The sequence below is a fragment of the Aquila chrysaetos genome, chromosome 20, assembly GCF_900496995.4.
Source record: "Aquila chrysaetos chrysaetos chromosome 20, bAquChr1.4, whole genome shotgun sequence".
Taxonomy (NCBI): domain Eukaryota; kingdom Metazoa; phylum Chordata; class Aves; order Accipitriformes; family Accipitridae; genus Aquila; species Aquila chrysaetos.
The window spans coordinates 15,669,988-15,687,244 of record NC_044023.1 but is presented as its reverse complement, the minus strand read 5'-3'; the positions used below and the strand labels follow the sequence as shown (position 1 = coordinate 15,687,244).

Genomic DNA, 17,257 nt, shown 5'->3' with positions numbered 1-17,257 from the left:
ACAGAAGAATTCCAAGGACTGATACACAAAACAAGTGTCCTCCAAAAAGCCAGAATTTTAACAGAAGGACTGGACACCTCTAGTTCACAGCAAGCAAAATCATACAAAGAGGTAGTTTTGCATTTCACCACACAGTAAAAGAAAAACCCTCCAAGAAGCATAAATAAACACAGTATCAAAACTGTGCACCTTTGACACAAAGCCAGCCTATGGAAATATTGAAAAGCAAATGCATAGTCATTTTTCAGAATAATGTCATGATGAGGGTTATGGCGCAAATCCTCACCTGATGAAAGCTGCCACAAAAACAGTAGCATCAATCGTGCTATGAGAATTTGCAGCAGCTGAGGACTTGCCATTATGCCAAGATAAAACATTATAAACTTGCACATTTTGTGCCCCAGGTTTACAAAGATAACAATGAATTAATTCACAGTAAACAAAAGAGACGCACTTTACAATGCATAAACAATGTAGTAAGAAACAATTTTAAAAGTCAGTTTCTGAAACTGCTGTCACTGAGCCCATACTTTTAACACTTACTTAAATAGCTAAAACTGCACAAAGGTGTTGCTTTGGAACACAAACAGTTATACAGAAGCCATATAATCTGATGCAAAACCCTTGGGCAGAGAAGAAAGGAAAAATAAACAACTAATTTTAGAACCTGAACACTCCATTAGCAATTCTCACCAATTAAAATATGATGCAACTGCTGTCAACAGGCAAATTTTAGTTGTATTTTAAGCATGGATTTAAATACAAAATACACAAGCTACTGCACTATAAGAATAATAAGTAAACTAGTTATAAGTAGCATGGAGGCCAAGAAGAAACGTTCGACTGGTTCTCTTTGCCTACCGACTAAATGGATGCAATGTTTAAGAGGCCATCATTGCTGGGCAAACCCTCATTTCTACTTTGCCTGCAGTAAATCTATACCATAATCTCCAAAAGTCTGAAGGCACCATAGGAATCTAAATACCAATGGAAGTCTATCGAAAATTTAATCCGTAAACTTACTTGTGACAGCAATGTAGATCTGTACTTAATTACTTGAAAGCTACTAGGAATCTTATTGTCTCAACTTGGAGTTTCCGGGGGGTGGGGGTAGGGGGCAGACAGATGGACACAACAGTCTCATGCTAAGGCCCACTAAACTGAGGCTTATATAAATATACATCCATCAAAAAAAAATCACTAAACTTGCTCTAAGAAACTCTTAGCCAAGACTTATTTATTTTGACATGTGTACCACTAACTTCACTACCTCCTAAGATATAAAATGAGTTATTTTAAAATCCAGAAGGGGGGGGGGGGGGTGGGGGGGGGTGGGAGGGGAGAGAGATTTAATAGGAGAGCATTTCTAAGCACACCAAATTGACACAAAGGCAGGCACTGGTCCTCAGTGGTGCAGGGGTTACTTCACTGACATCCTTGTTTTAAAGAAATGGAATGAGGCCCAAAGAAAATAACTTGCTTCTGTTTAGGATCAGCAAGGGTCAGGACAGAACTGTTTCTATTTACCTCTGCAGTAGAAAAACGGCTTACCCAGTACATTGGCACAAGTGATTCTACCTTCATATCCTGCTTATTCAGTGTTCACCACTTGTTACAGTGAAGTCCTCTTCCACTCTGGGACTACTAACACTGCTTTTCAACCAGCCTAACTGACCAAGAACTCCAAGTCTAAGACTTCAGACTTCTAAAAAACAATAATCCAAATTGTAGGTGCTTTTATAGGAGTAAGGAAAGGGCAAGGCACTGCTTTGACTAAAGCAAGTACTATAGCAATTTATATGTCTCTTACAAGTCTCCTGCAAGGACAGAAGATGGAAAGAGTGAAGTGTGGGAAAACTGAACAACTGTCCGCTTTGCCTGCGAGGAGTTACCAGATAGCTTTCCTTTACTGTCAGCAGAACAAACTGACTCCCAACAGAAGAACTTTAACAACACTCTGTCAGGGAGACAGGCACATTTTATTTCAAAAAAAGAGAATAGAACAGCTGCCACAAGACCAAATAACATCCCACATTTTGCTCCTAAATACCAATGCAGCTCTTCAGGGCTCAAGGTCTCGTTCATTACATATCTGCAAGCAGAGAAAAGGATTTTTCAAAGCAGCTTTCCTAAGCTAAGTGTCCAAGTCTCAAAACACCTAGATTTTCTTTAGAAAGGCCTCCATGCCATGAATGCAAAGTCCCTCAAAGCAAGCACTGGCACAGGATAAACATATTCAGGCATCACTGCAGCATTTATGCATAGAAAAACTGCAACACCCACATCAATTGAGATTTTATGTGTCAGTACTGCTGGCAGGTGCACGATGCGGTCAAGTTTTAAGTTCTAGAAAACGGTTCATCGTTATTCAAATGACTTGATAATTAAGAACGCTAGTACTTCAACTCCCAAGCAAACTTAGAGATGCATAATAAAACCACATTTAAAAAAAAAAAAAAAGGCCATGCACTAACTGATTTTACTTTAACCATAGTTCACTTGAAGACTAATTCAAATTGCCATAAGGTGAGCCCATTCAGTGTAATAAAAACGTATCTTACAGTGATTGCACAAACTTGGTTTCCTTACTGCCCTCTGTCCTTCCTCCTCCTCCAGTCAGATGGGGAGTTTATTCCCCACCACTGCTTCCTTCAGCTTGCCATTAATACTGCTAGCAATCAGAGAAAAAGAAGAATGAAACAAGAATACCCAACCCATGGAGTACTGCAGTATCTTCACTGCTGTGCTTGCGATTTACACCCTCATTCATCTGTTCACTTTCTGGGTGGGAAGAGCCTCTGCTTAGGCTACAAATATGTGACAGCTCAAGGCATAAACCAGGAATCCACTGTGTCCTGGCAGCTGTGCCTCAACAAGACGACTTTACACTGAAAGGCAAGCGTTTGAAGACATGACCAACGTAGCCCTGATTCATCCAAGAGTACACCTGTCCTCACTGAAGTGGGGCAAGATCACTTTGGAGATCTGTACCATGTGTTAGCAGCATTAAAAGAAAGAAGCCAGTTTGACTTGCCCCAGGGCAAGTAACATGGATGGGTATCTGTAGCCTACATGGATAACATAATCATCAGCACTACCACGAGATATTGAGTAATGGAAAAATTAACAGCAACCAAGGATCATTTTTCTGTGGGTTTTTTTTTTCCCCCCTCTAAAGGTTTACTGACACACAAATGTAAAAGCTAGTTGCTTTCATCAGAAGTTATTCTCTAGTTGAGCATTTCCAGTGGGCCACACCCCAGGTTCCTCTGCTTAGTATGAAAGTGTGCATTAATTTACATCTTACTTCTCTGCTTTGCTTCCAACCCCTGCATGTCTCTACAAAGCTGATACAGGCCAATTCTTCCTGGGAGTAACTCTGGCAATCAATGAAGTCCCATTCCTGTCAACCTGGTGCAAGAAGATGCAGGTCCACAATTTTCACTTGGACAAAACATTGACAGGAGTTTACCTCATGAAGAAGGGAAAATTTGTAAATACGTTTAGGCACCTAAAGCAGCAAGCAGTCCCCAGAAGGGATATACAAAACCATAAATTAACCCGTTTGGTGCATATCTGCATCCTCAGATGACTCTGCATCTTTTAAGAACATTTGTCTGATGAGATTCCACTTCCTAAAATACTTAAAAATTGTTGTTTTTGAATTAAACTTTAAGTAGCATGGCATGTAAATATAAATAATTACAATTGTCAACACACAGGAGCATCTCTGATCTTTAAAAATGGAAGCACAGTAACTTAGGCAAACAGAAATTAGTCTCATTTTTTCATAATTTCTCAGATTAAAGTTATATATTAGCTAAAGTACAGTGTTATTACTATACCCTTAGGCTTCAGAGCACATCATGCCACATGTTCATTTGGCTGCTAAAAAGCAGCAACCAAATGATTAGCATTTTTTCCAAGAACAGTTGAGATTAATAGTTTGAAGTAATTTCTTTAATTTAACCATGAAACTTGAACACTGGAATTAGAGTCAATGTTAATAACATTTTATTTCAGAAAACTCTATGTTAGTCCTTAAGCACTGATCATAAGATGGATAGAGTCCTCATTGTTATCTGTCTTTTCTGTAATTGGAAACAAACGCCAACTATTAAACTTGCACAACTTCGTAACAGTACAGCTTTAACCGAGTCCATGTACATAACTTCAGACAACGCTTGTCCCTGCAAAAACCCAGAAACTGGGAGCAAAACCATCACCCTACTGAAATCAATAGGTGTTTTTCTGTGATTTTTATGGTACCAAGCAGGACCTATTTGTTCCCCAGAGGTTCCCAGCAGGGATGCTGGAGGGACAGGTGAATGACATGACATCTCTGTGCTAGACTCACAGAAGTTCCTTGCTGCTCTGACCAAGACATCCATTTTCTGAACATGATCAAAACCCCTTTCATCCCCATTTCCTAGACAAAAAGGAGAGGAGATAGGGGATGAGAGCGCAGTAATAGAAACCCTAACTCATACACACAGGCAAAAATCCTTCTCGCTCTTCCAAGCAGAGCAATGTCTCCAGTCTGAATAGAGGCTTTGTAGACATTGCAAACACCCCAATATGACTGAGGGAATTCCAGTCACCCTCAAATTGTGTTCCAATCTTTTTTGAAGACACTGAAATCCCTTCCTTCCATGATGCCTATTCCTCCCACCTCAACTTAGGAAGCCTCTTACTCTGGCTGCTAGTGCCAACAGCTCCTGTGACTACTTGAAGACTTTTTGAAAGCTGTGTCCAGGCTCTGTTAACCACAAACCAGCTCCTGTAAACCTGCTAACGGATAGCAAAGCTCTCCCTTGAGTTTTCCCCACAGAAGCATACCAGCAAGCTCAGCTCTTACAGCCTGGGAAGGCTCACTTGACATTCTTTATCTGCAAGGACTCCATTAGCAACTTACCGTAACATAAAGCGTATTTTAAAAAGGCACTGAAAATAAGGGGTAATTAAAATGTAAGAAGTGTCATCTTCATAAAAGCCACAGGACTAAATAAAGTCTTGGAGGGCCCTCTCCTGTACGTTCTGTATTTCTCTACATGCACAACCCACCTTGCTCTGTAAAATCTTTTAATAAACAAAGCCAGTCTTCTCTGTACCTTTAAAAATATCTGAAGTAGCATTTGATTAGTTCATAGGGAAAAGCTCCTAATATATTTTTTCCTCCAAGCAGAAGACAGTTACATGCAAAATTAACTCTCAACTCAGAACTATGAAGACTCAAAATCCAAAACCAATTTACAGGCAGTTACCAGGTCAGCAACAATTTGATCCATTACCAAAGAGCTAATCTAGATTTAAGAAAATGACTTTCATTTATGCATCCAGCCTAAGAAAATGCTAACAATTGTAACTCCTTAGATGACAGGATTGTCACAGCAACAGCTAAGAACTGCACAAATGTGTACTTTTTCCTTTACAAAAAAATATTTGTGTATTTTGGCAAAGCACTGAGAAACTACATAGTAAGAATATCACAGTAATGTTCATATTTGTGTCTTACTGATTTTTGGTACTGTGAATTTAGATTAATGAGCAAACAGACCCCATGGAAACAACCTCTCTTACCTTGTCTTAGTTTGATTTATTAAGCAATGCAATTGCCAGTGACAAGCCCACAGAGAAATGCACTAAACTTAACACTTCAGAAAGAGCAAAACCTTACCCACATATTTTTTTGTACAAGAATGACTCTTTCCTCTTATTGCAACCAAAGGAACAGCAACAAAACCACCTACTTAAACAGTGAAAACCTATTACAATCCTCCTAACAAAGGAACACTGCAAAGACTTATTTTCTACATGGTTCATTTATCATTGCTGAACAAAGAAAAAAATAGCCTTTATGTCTCTTCACAAAGTAAAGTGATTTGCAGGGGAGAAAATAAATGGTGACCTCTCTTTCATCTAAAGAGAGATAGATATGAAGTGGAAGGAAGGAAGGTGTTTGTAAATTAACACATAAAATAACAAATACCTTAATTCTCTAATGCTCTCTCTAGAAAATGCTATGAAAAGGTACTGAAACAGTTGTGATAGATACTAAATGGTTAATATCTGGCCGGGATTCCCCGCCAACACAAATTCCGATGATTTGCCATTGGATATTGTCAGCACCAATGTCCTGTTACAGTCCACCGAGATCCTCCCTGCAGCTTTCCTGCCTCGGGCATCTCTGATGTACCGGATCAGAGTCTGGAGCGTCCCCGTTTATCACGACATTTCACTTACCACCCCCTTGCACGCACGCACGCACACACACACACCTCCCCCAGATATTACGGCTTTTCAGAAGAAAGCATAAAAGAGTAAGCAAGTCACTGAGGTCTGACACAGTAGCTCTGCACGAAAACCAAATGCATAAAAGCCCTTCTAGAAAATAGTTTGCTTTCCAAGCAAACCTTTAGCAGTGAACAGCCCTGAAACATTTTGAAGTATTACACAGCTGTTTGATGGCTTCTAGCGTTAAAGAGTTTACCTAGACACAGCAAATGTCCATAGACCTACCGCTCTCTGCTTGCATTCATCTTTATATTCAAACCATAATGCAAATATTATCTGGTTCAAACATCACTGATCTAAATCAGCAAGTCGTACAATACTGTCATATTAAACCTACATCATAGCTTGTTTTCCTGAAGCATTCCTGGAGCCTGCCTTCTAGATGTAATTACTGTACAATATATATCAGAACCAGAGAGAAAGGCTTTACTCTGAGGGCTGAAATTGAGAAGAAATCAATACAAAGAAGATAAATGTTTCTTCAAGAGCTGCAGAGGTATTAACCCTCTCTCCAACTTATTTTCTTTTTGCTTCAAATCATTTTACCATGTGAGAAACTGCTGGAAGGACTGGGATATGACGGGTCTATCTGCTTATCTCCGTGTTTGGGGTTAGAAAGAAAGTGTATTTTAGGAAAAAAAAGAAAACAAAAAAAAAAAAAAAAGAAAGAGAAGTGGAAGTTCCTACAAAGCTTCCAGAATTTAATTCTTTCTTTTCACACTTGTGCACCTGGGCGCAGCCGACGACTCGGGCTGCATCAGGAGCCCACAGAAAGGACCGGAGGAGTCGCGGGGCGAGGACCTCACGGGGGGGGGGGGGGGGGGGGGGAAGGTGGGGCTCGCCCTGCCCAAGGCCCCTCACATCACACCCACGCCACCCAGGTCACACCCCCCCCGCGGACCCCCCCCCCGCCCCATCACTGCCAGGAAGGGGGAAGCCCAGGAAAAACTAAATAAACAAACTACTTTGGGGGCGCTCGGGGGGGGGGGGTGGGGGTACCTAAGCAGTTTTCAAGAAGATCCTTTCAGCCGCAGGATGAGGCGGAGGGCACGACAACATAGCGCCCCCCCCCCCCCCCGGCCCCGCTGTGCTTCAGAGCTGCCTCAGCGGGGCTGCCAGCAGGAGGGGCGAGGGGCGGGGGGGGGGGGTGCGCGCGGCCCCGCGGGGGCGCCGGCGGGGCGACAGCGCCCCTGGCGGCCGGCCGGGGGCACTGCGGAGGCGGCGGGAGCCGGAGCCCCGCGCGGGCGCTGCAAGTTCCCCCGGGCCGGGGGCGCTCCCCGGGGGGGGGGGGGAACGGGGGGGGACACGGGGTCCCACCGCGGGGCGCGGCGAGGGACCACCGTTATACGCGGCCCCTGCATTTCGGTGGGGGGCGAGGAGCGATGCATAGATACAAGCCACGGGGTGGGAAGGGGGGGGGGCGGAAGCACGGTGGGCGCTGGGTGCTCCCCGCCCGCGTAACCCCTCTCCCACGTGCGTGGGGTGGGGGGGGTGTTGCACAGAGCCAGCCCCGGGTGCGGAGCGGGCGCGCAGCACCGCACCCCCCCCCCGCCCTGCCAAGGTCAGCGTGCCGGCACGGCGAGACACCCACCGCGGACACGAGTGGGGTGGGGAGGGCAGAGACCCGCGCCCAACTAAGTTTTTGGCGGGGGACGGGGGTTGCGACAAGGGATGGGAGCGGGGAGTCACGCTCCCTTCGGGGCGGCGGGCGGCGGTCCCGCAGCACAAAGGGAGCCCCCAGGCAGCCCCGCGAAAGAAGGGCACCGCACAAGGACCCCCTCCGCCCGCCCCACGCCGTCGGGGGCTGCAATGCACCGGAGAGAAGGGGTACGGCGCCGGGAGCGCGGAACCGAGCCCACGCACCGCGCACGGCCCCACTCGCGGGCAGCGCTTCCCGCAGCCGGGAGGGTGCTGCGGAGCCGGGGGGAAAGCCGACGTCGGGGCCACCCGGGCAAAGGGGCCCCCGCGATCCCTGGCGCATCCTCCGCACTCGCGGCGTGCCCCGCCGGCACCCCACGGGGGTCGCGGACACGTGTGGCGAAGGCACCGGGAACCCTCCCAACCGCCGTGCTCACTCACCGGGGAAGCACACCACATCATGGAGCACGGAGCTGGTGATTTTCAAGAAAAAGATCCACCAACACGGTTGCAGTAGCCTCCGCATGTCCAAAGCCGCACATCGAAAGGGGAGAGGGGCTAAAATAATTAACGCACGGGGGGGGGGTAAAAAAAAAAAAAAAAAAAAGGAAAAAAAAAACCCCAAACTTGTTGAAAATAAGTTTCTCCCCGCACCCCTCTTCCTGCGGGAGAAAGCGGGGGGCTCCTGCTCGCCTCCTCAACGGGGGGGGCAAAAAAAAAAAAAAAAAAATCCCACAGCCGTGGGGCAGGGGGAGGACAGAGACGGCGCGCCGGCGGGGCGCGGGGACCCCCCGCGCGGCACGGCGCGGCACAGCGCGGCACGGGGCGCGGGGCGGCGCGGCTCAGGCGGGCAGCGGCGGCGGGGAGCGCGGCATGCCGCGGACGGGGCGCTTAGAGCCGCCTCCGCGCACGGGCGGGCGGACGGCGGTCAGCCGGGGCCCCGGCGCGCTCCATCCTGCCGTACAGGAAGTGGCGGGCGAAGCCCGGATCCTGGCGGAGACTTTAAAGCGGGGCGAGGGAGAGGGAGAGGAGGGAGCGCGGCGCGGCGGCGAGGCGAGGCGAGGCGAAGCGGCGGCGCGCCGGGCGCCCCGGCGGCGCGCCCCCGCCGCCCTTAAAGCGGCCGCGGCGGTGGGGCGGGAGCGCGCGGCCGCGCGTCGCGGAGGTGGGGGGGGGGGGGAACGGACGGATGGATCCCGCTCGTTGTGCACGCGCCCTGCCCCGCTGCCCCGCGTGCTCTCCGCGGCCCGCGTACTCTCCGCGGAGCGGCGGCGCCCGCCCCTTTGCCTGCGGAGTGTGTGTTTTTTGGGGGGGGGGGGGAACGACACGACACACGCTGCCGGCAGCGGCGGGTGTGGGAGAAAGTGTGTAATTGAGCCGAGGTAATTTGCCGTTTGTAATTTCGCATTTTGCGCTCTTATCCAAGCGGTATCTGTTTGAAGTTACTTGTGTCGTTGTGCCGCCCTCCGTGCATGCTGCAGGGGGTCGGGGCTTGGTGTTGGGTGTCCGTGTCCCCCCCAGTCGTGTGCATCATTTTGTGTATTACCAGGGGTGTCTGCCCCCCCCCCCGCCCCGAAATCATATAGTTCTCCTCTGTCCCCTTCAGCGCTGTATATCACGCTGCGTATTGCCAGAGGTCCCCCACAAAATCGTACAGCTTAATGCTGTGCCGGGTATTGCCAGAAATTCTCACCACAGCCATACAGCTTTTTTCCTCCCCCAGTACTGTACATCATTCTGGGTGTTGCTAGAGGTCCCCCACAAAATCGTACAGCTTTTTTGCCCCCCAATACCGTACTGGGTATTGCCAGAGACCCCCCTCTGCCTCCCCCCGCCCCAATCACATAGGTTTTTTCTCCCCCAATAATATGCATCATTCTGGGTATTGCCAGAGGTCCCCCACAAAACTGCTGTTTTTTCCCCCAGTATTGTGCATTATACTACATATTTCCAGAAATCCCCCTCAAAATGAGATAGTTGACTGATATTTTTGCAGAGTCAGGTGAAGACTGTCCCAAGGCACTCTGCATCCAAATCTTGATCCACAGCCTCCCCCACACCCCCCCCCCCCCCCCCCGCAGCAGTTTCTGAGTGATTGATAACTTTGCACAGGAAACAGAAACAGAAAATGGTGTGAATTCAGGATGAAGGGATGGTTGCTTGTACTTGGCATTTCCTGGCGGTGCTGTGGTCTGGTGAAGCTTAAATTTCATTCAGGAGTAGTTTTTGTCTGTTTCTTTAGTAATTATTTCCATTATGGGGATTCTGTTTCAGAAGGTAAAGGGTTTGGCAGGGGTTTATCAGTGCATGCTGTGCTGGGGTCTGGCTCTGTCATTTGCTGTGACCATCTCGTCTTTGCTTACCTGCAAACCTTCCACATCTGTGGTGTTTCCAGAGGAGAGGAGATGGGTGGCAGGAGGAGGAAGAGAGTAGGAAAATTCAGAAGTCATATTTATTCAGTGGAATGGTAGTGATTTTCTCTCCCCCTGCCTCAGCTTAGGGATCACTAGAGCAGAGCCCTCAGGGCTTGGGTACTTACCACTGCTGCACTCTGACTTTTCTGGAACAGGCTGTGGCTTTGTGTCCATCCAGGTTTACCCCACACAGCACAGGGTGCCAAATCAGTGGATTACGCTGCAGCCAAAAGGCCCCTAATTAGGAGGCATTCATAGGCTTTCCTTTGACTTTCTCTCCACATCCCAGGTTGTGCCTGCCAAAAATTACAGTGGGAAGTTAAAAGTGCAGTCCTTACTGGGCGAAACTGTGTATCCCAATAGTGTTTTTACCAGTGTAAGGATTTAAGGACCTGATTAGATGTTCTCTGCCCTTGAGGGCACCACCCTTTGGGGCGTGCAAAGAGCAGAGAAGGCGCTTGCGTAAGGGTTTATCTAAAACAAAGCAAAAAATTTATAGGCCCTGAAGAAAGTTCTTATCCAACTTATTGTTCATTAAATCATTTCCCAAAACAGGTGGGGTTTGGAGGTCGGTCTCAACTCTCATAAAAACAAAGATAAAATTTTAAGAGCTAAATTTCCCTGAACTTTTTGTTCCTATGAAAACCAAAAAACAAATCCCCACCTGCCTTGACCTTTTGGATTCTGCAGTGACATCTGTGCTCAGTTACTTATTGGGCTGCTCAAGAAAAACCTGCAGTATATTCCCCTTTCAGCGACTGATTCCTAACTTTACTGACCTAATGCAACAGATAGGTAGGCAGGTTCTCCTCCAGTATTGAGACTTACCTCTTCAAATGATGGCTCCCTGGCACCGTAAGAGGCAATCTTAAAGTGAGTTTGAACACGTCTCATTACATGAGAAAAGTTATTAAAAACTATTGCAATCTCACAAAAGAAGAATAAATGGATTTTTTTCAAAGAGCAGTTTGCATCAGTATTTTTCTCACTGATTCAAAATCCTTTGCAAAAGCTCTTAATTACACCATTTTATATTTAAAATACATTTTTACGTTAGTTTAGGGTTTCCTATCCTGGAAAATGACAAATCTGAAACTGCCCCTGTACCTTGGAATTGGAGGAATTCTACATTTTCCATCCTCGGAGCAAAATTGCAAGTAAGATATAAAATACGTAAGCAGAATACTGTCTCCTAAAGAGCACAAATTACTTCAGACCTCTATAAGCTGCTAAGGAAGATTTTAGAACAGCAGTGCTCCCATCAAAAACCAGAAGTGTTCAGGCTGGATATTCACGGTAGTCCCCTCAGGTCTGAACTTTTAAAAACAAATCTGTAAAACCCCAATGTCGGCACGGACGGCTTGGTTCAGCATGCTGTGGTACATGTACAATGACCCACTTTTCCTGGAGTGGCAAATCAATCATTGCATCGTCACACATCAGTTTAGGAGCTGTAGTGGCGGAAGTAGCTTTGTTTCACATTAGCAATTTGGGTGGGCAGAGAAATGGAAAGATATATGATGGAGATCCAGAGAACAAAATTAAACACGGTTAAATGAGAATCCATTTCCTGCAGTATCTCTTTGCCTGCGGCACGCTGTCTATCAACAATACACAGGTACAAATTGGCCTGGAGATGTATCTTGAACTATCCAAACAGAGAAAACTGCATTAGCAGCATGCTGCTCTGCCGGACCGGTGCCATGTGACTGGGGAGCGTGTACATTAGATAGGACTGCCGATTCTTTCCCAATGACTGAAGTACTGCGGGGTGATTAAAATAACTGCTACTGTAGGAAGAGATTGTAAAGGGACATGATATATAATACAGTGCAGTTAAACCAGATTGATGGGTGGTCTGCAAATCTTGCAATATTTACCGTTGAACATAGTGGGCGCTGTCAAGGTGAAAGGAATAGGATCAGCTTCTCTGGTTTGCATGGAACAGTGAATAAAAGAAAACTTTCATCTTTTTTTTTCCTCCTGTTTGAACAGGTAATATTTTTATGCTGCCTTCACCAACATATGGGCATCACTCCTGGGAAAGAAATGAAAGTCTGTTAATTTATTTGATCAGACATGAGAAATAATAGAAAACTGAAACGAAGACTCACATTTGTCATATGTTTGAATTAGTGGAAAGCTGAAGAAAGCAGAAAAATATTGCAAGGAGTTCAAAGATGAGAGTGCTTACTGAATTAGAAAAATATTAATAGCATTAATCATTTCCTAACCAGGCTTCTTAACATCTATAATGACTATATAAAGGATTGGGGAAATAAAAATAAAAGAAAAAAATCGGATATAGAAAGTTACACTTTTTTGTGTTCAGAAAGGAAAGGATGAGTTTTCACTGATTTACATCCAGCCAGCCTCACTGGAGTGGTTAACCTGTGGGGAAAATACCAGGTGAGGATCTAGCCCTGAAAGAATAAATCAGCGTGAAGTACCGAGAAGCAGCTACAGTTCAGATTATAAGTGATGTGAGGTATAAACTTCCAGGTTAATTCAGTAGCCCTAGTTCCTCTCTAGCTTTGCATAGAAAGGAAGAAAAGGATGCTGAACTTGGAGTTTCATAAATTATATTATGGCAGAGTTACTTTCTCGTAGCCTCAGGACAGATGCATTCTTCTCAGAGTATGCTGTGAGGCTCTGGAAGTCTTAACAAGGCATCTGAGAACCTGCTGAGAAACAGAGGTGGAGGGCAAGCAAAGTAGCTGTGATAAAAAAAGAGGGCTTTATTTCAATATAATCATAGCAATGAGCTGTGTTGTTTGATTTATGAAGACATAAAAATAGATTAACCCAGAGGGGCAGGTAAAGCAAAATGTGAAAAATGTTGATGGGTGATGCAAACTCTAGGTAAAGACATAGGCTGTAGGTCAGATATTACTGCAAGTATTCTTGGGCTGCACATCTGTAGCACTACCAGCATTATATGAATGAGGGCGGCTGAGCGCTGACTTGAGTGATACTCCAAGATGTCCTGGCTGGGCAGTGTCCCACAGGGTTTTGCAAGAGGTTCTTTTGGAAGACCAATACATTTCTTTTCTTGTGGTCTATAAAAGGAACCTCCACCTTAGGGTACCCTTAGGCTAAATCATTCAGAACAGACACTTGGTCACATGCTGAAATACCTACTTGAAAGCTTCATCTTAATCTTGAAGCCATACAGCTCTTTTGTCTCCCGAAATGGCCTCAAAATGACTGCGTTCTGTAGAAGTGTGTGTTAGTAACCAGCGGGGTGGAAGGTCAGACTGATCAGCAATGAGTTTCTTTCAAAAGCAACTGTAGTTCAGAGTCCTGTGGTATGACCTTGCTAGGGCTGTAAGTGTGTGTTTAATTCACAAATCCTCTCTTGTTAAAAGAAAAGAAGAAAAAAATCTGTTATCAGTGTAGCAGTGAGCAGAGCAAGCATGTTAATGACTGGAGCTGAGGGATGAGCATGGAAGACCCAGCTTACTGTCCTGCTTGTCTGTTACCATGTAAGTAGCTCACCAGGAATATTACTCTCTTTGCAGAATTTAAGGCAGAAACTAATGAGACAACAGACTTATGAACTTTCATTGTTGGTGAAAAAATTGTTTATAGGTTTCAATAATATTTGAGTTCAGTGTGAGTCTTGGGAACATCAGTTGCAGAAAAGCAAAAATCCTTTTGACTGGGAAGGCTCTATCCAGCCTCAGTGTTTTTAACACTATCATGCAGCTTGCCAGTGAGATAACTGCAACTGTCACTTTTTTTCTACACAGTAAAGTTGACTCAAGGACAAGCAGGGTTTGCAGGCAGCATGAACTCAGGCTGAATATAAGCTGCTGTAAGGAACAGCATGGGTGCGGTGTGCTGGACCTAGACATATTGTAGACACAGTTAATATGAGCAATCTTCTTGTCTCTGATAACCTCAACTTCCAGACCCCTTGTCTTCCAGAGGACTACAGAAAGCCAGTATCTCAATGGGATATCTGCTCTTTTAAAGGCCTCATGCGTTACAACCAAAACATCAGACTCCATCTTTTCCCCTGTAAGTAAATCAGTGAGAATGAATAAATTTATTGAAGGTGGAATTTCTGCTGTTCCTTTCCCCTTCTTCCATCTGACTGTTGCTTTCTGTCAAAGGAGTTAGTGCAACATGCTCAGGCCTTCCTGCATGGATGTCAAAAAGATGTGTCAGAACCAGCTTGTGAAGGGTAAAGTCACAGGTGTGCAATGGTCCCAAGAGGGAGAGGCAATAATGGCTCTGTAACAAGACATGACCTTCTAATATAAACCCATTGCAAATGGTGTCCAAAGCCAGGCCTCTGAAATTGCTCCACAATGAAAACCAATCAAGCAGACTGCAAAAAACACTTTCCTAGCCAATCCCAGAAGAGTACTTCAAGGAAAAAAAAATCTGTTCTATAAATGGTAGAACCAGTCTCCAAATCTGTTTAAGGAAAGAAGAGAAAGTTAAAGAGCAACATTTGCCAAACCCTTATTCTTTTGGAGATACACTCTTTCCGAGTGCAGGTATAAGATGATGTGCAAACTTGTATGTTCTGGCTAACTTTTTTAGTTGGTAATATCTTACAACAGCTTGTACAGATGTGAATAATTACATTCCAGAATGAATGCAGCCCCTGATGGGTGTGGGGTGGGAAGGCCTTGACAGAACCAGGAAAGAAATAAGATTTGTATGTTACAGGGACGAGTAGCTCTTTCTTACTTTATTTTGGGCCCTGTGTGTTGCAATAGAGAAATGCAGGTTGCAGATTGCAGCATAGTTCTGTCTTTGCCATTCCTTTCTGGTTTCACAGATCTGTGTTTCTGTTGTTGGGGTTTTTTTTTCTTATAACATTATCAGTTACTCAGATATGGGCTTGTGTGAAGCACTCTGGATTTGAGTGTGGACAGGCAGTACATTAGCTAATATGATTCCATTAAAAAGGGATTCCATAGCCAGTGACCCAATTAAATGAAGAAGCGTTAATATTAATAAACCTTCCAAAGAAAGGGATAAAATCAGATACCCACAGTGACCCCACAGACATCAGTGCTAGTCAGATTAATACATACCCATAAGCACTGGTGGAAATAGCTAAGCAACAACAACACATCTAGGCCTCTGAGATTTGGCAGTACAGCACACCCACAAAGTATCCTTTGTTTCCTCTAGTTTCTTTTTCCATTCCCTTACTCTCCAGCCAAAGATCAGTGTCATGAGCATGAGCTACTTGCTGCAGTTTCTTGCTGGAGTTCATCCTGTCTCCTCTTGATGCCTGGTCTAAAAAGGGTTTCTTGGAAGCGTAAAGATGCTGCCCAAAAAGTTGAACAAGCAGTAATCCAAACCCCTGCCAGCTTACATCCCTAATGCAAGTGAAACGATTTTCATTCATCTTTTCAATTGTCATCAAATATAGATCCACTGTAGCTGGGCACAACTCCACTGACGTAAATGACTGGGCATTCACTTTCTTGGAACTACACCTACTTGGATCCAAGTCAAAGTTTTGCCAATGCAAGGAGGGATGTGACCAAATACCACAAAAATGCAGTTGTTACTTTCTACAGTGTTTTGCTACTTTGGGAGTGTGGCAAGACTGTGCCCTTATCTTTTCTACCCAGATTTCATGTTCATGATGCATATCTTTGTGCCATCAAGGTCTGGTGGTTCCAATGCACTGTGCTCACAGCTACGGTATTGAAGGGTTTAAAACATTTTAGAATTTCAGCATCTGTTTTATGTTGATTTCAGGAGGAGAATGGGAGAAGAGGATGCCAAGTTCCAGAGAACAATAAACACTTTGGGCCAAATCCTCCCTTCGTCTATGGTGGTGTAAATCTAACGTCTCTTCATCCAGCTGACAGGTAGATTTGAGCCAGTATAATATAGGGCAGAGTCAAGCCCTTTAATTTGGAAGAACACAATTGCTTCCTCTGGCCCATGTCCAAGAAAATATATTTAAGATATACAATATACAGTAGAAGAAATTTTAATTAACAGTTTTTTATGGGGGTATTGGGTAAAAGCATTCCATTCTGGACTGAAAACGAGGTTTTCAGAACTGAGCCAAAAAGGGGAATGTTTATCATAAATGACCTAAAGAGGAGTACAATTAAAATGTGTTTAGAACCTTGAACTGTTCTGTTAATCAACATGAACTTATAATTCCAGGTTTTAAAATAACTAATGATGCCCAAATAGATTTTAGCATCTATTAAAGGTATCATTTTAAGACACATTGTTGGGGAAAAAGGAAACTGAGAATAAAGTTGTAAGACTAATTCATGGTAAAGAAATATGAGACCTCATAATTCTTCCCAAAGCATCACAGTTAGTAAAATATTACACTTTTTTTTCTACAGCAGAAACACAACAGAACAACATTATTCTCTAGCGGTCAACATTAATTGCAAACTGATGGCCACTTCTGAACATGGGAGTCTTCACTGGGCCACATTTAATTATGTTAACTGCTGACATGTCAGCCTGCCCAGCTCCGGCAGCCCTGCTAGTTGAGCCGCCGTCAGTGGCATCGGCCAAAGCAGTCGTACCACACGGGGGAGTCTCTCTGCATGCACGGAAAAGTTCATGTTTCATAAATCACTCGCTTTGAAACCTGATTTCTCTGTACTGCAGCTTTGTCAGTTTGTCTGAGAGATAACGTAAGATCTGCAACACTTGGCAGGGCAAAAAGCAAAGCCTAAACCATGATGCTTCTATAAATGAATTGCTTATAAGTGAGGGGGATAGGATTTTGTTGGTGGGGAAATAGGTGTCAAGCCCGATTCTCTTTATTAAACAATGTTTAAGCCACTAACTTGCCTGGTATTTCCATATAGAACACTAAGAAAAGTCCAAGAAATCTCAGCCATCAGGTAATAAAATACTGCAGATTTTATTTAATCCTTTAGGAAAGCAGAGGGTGGGGCACG

General features: G+C 44.9%; 1 protein-coding gene and 1 long non-coding RNA gene across 3 annotated transcripts in view; one reads left to right on the top strand and one right to left on the bottom strand.

Moving 5' to 3' along the window:
* PTPRG (protein tyrosine phosphatase receptor type G) overlaps positions 1-8,546 on the bottom strand; it is a 413,686-nt gene extending 405,140 nt beyond the window's left edge. For both annotated transcript variants that reach the window (XM_030043864.2, XM_030043866.2), the window contains exon 1: positions 8,374-8,546. In XM_030043864.2, coding sequence (XP_029899724.1) covers positions 8,374-8,458 — 85 coding nt within the window. In that variant the 5' untranslated portion in view covers positions 8,459-8,546. The remainder of the gene's footprint in view (positions 1-8,373) is intronic.
* A 5,047-nt stretch (positions 8,547-13,593) lies between these two features.
* Positions 13,594-16,777, top strand: LOC115333311. The gene is made up of 4 exons (XR_003920752.1): positions 13,594-13,828; positions 14,274-14,366; positions 16,077-16,189; positions 16,688-16,777. It is a non-coding gene; the product is annotated as an uncharacterized LOC115333311 (long non-coding RNA).
* Positions 16,778-17,257: the final 480 nt, after the last annotated feature.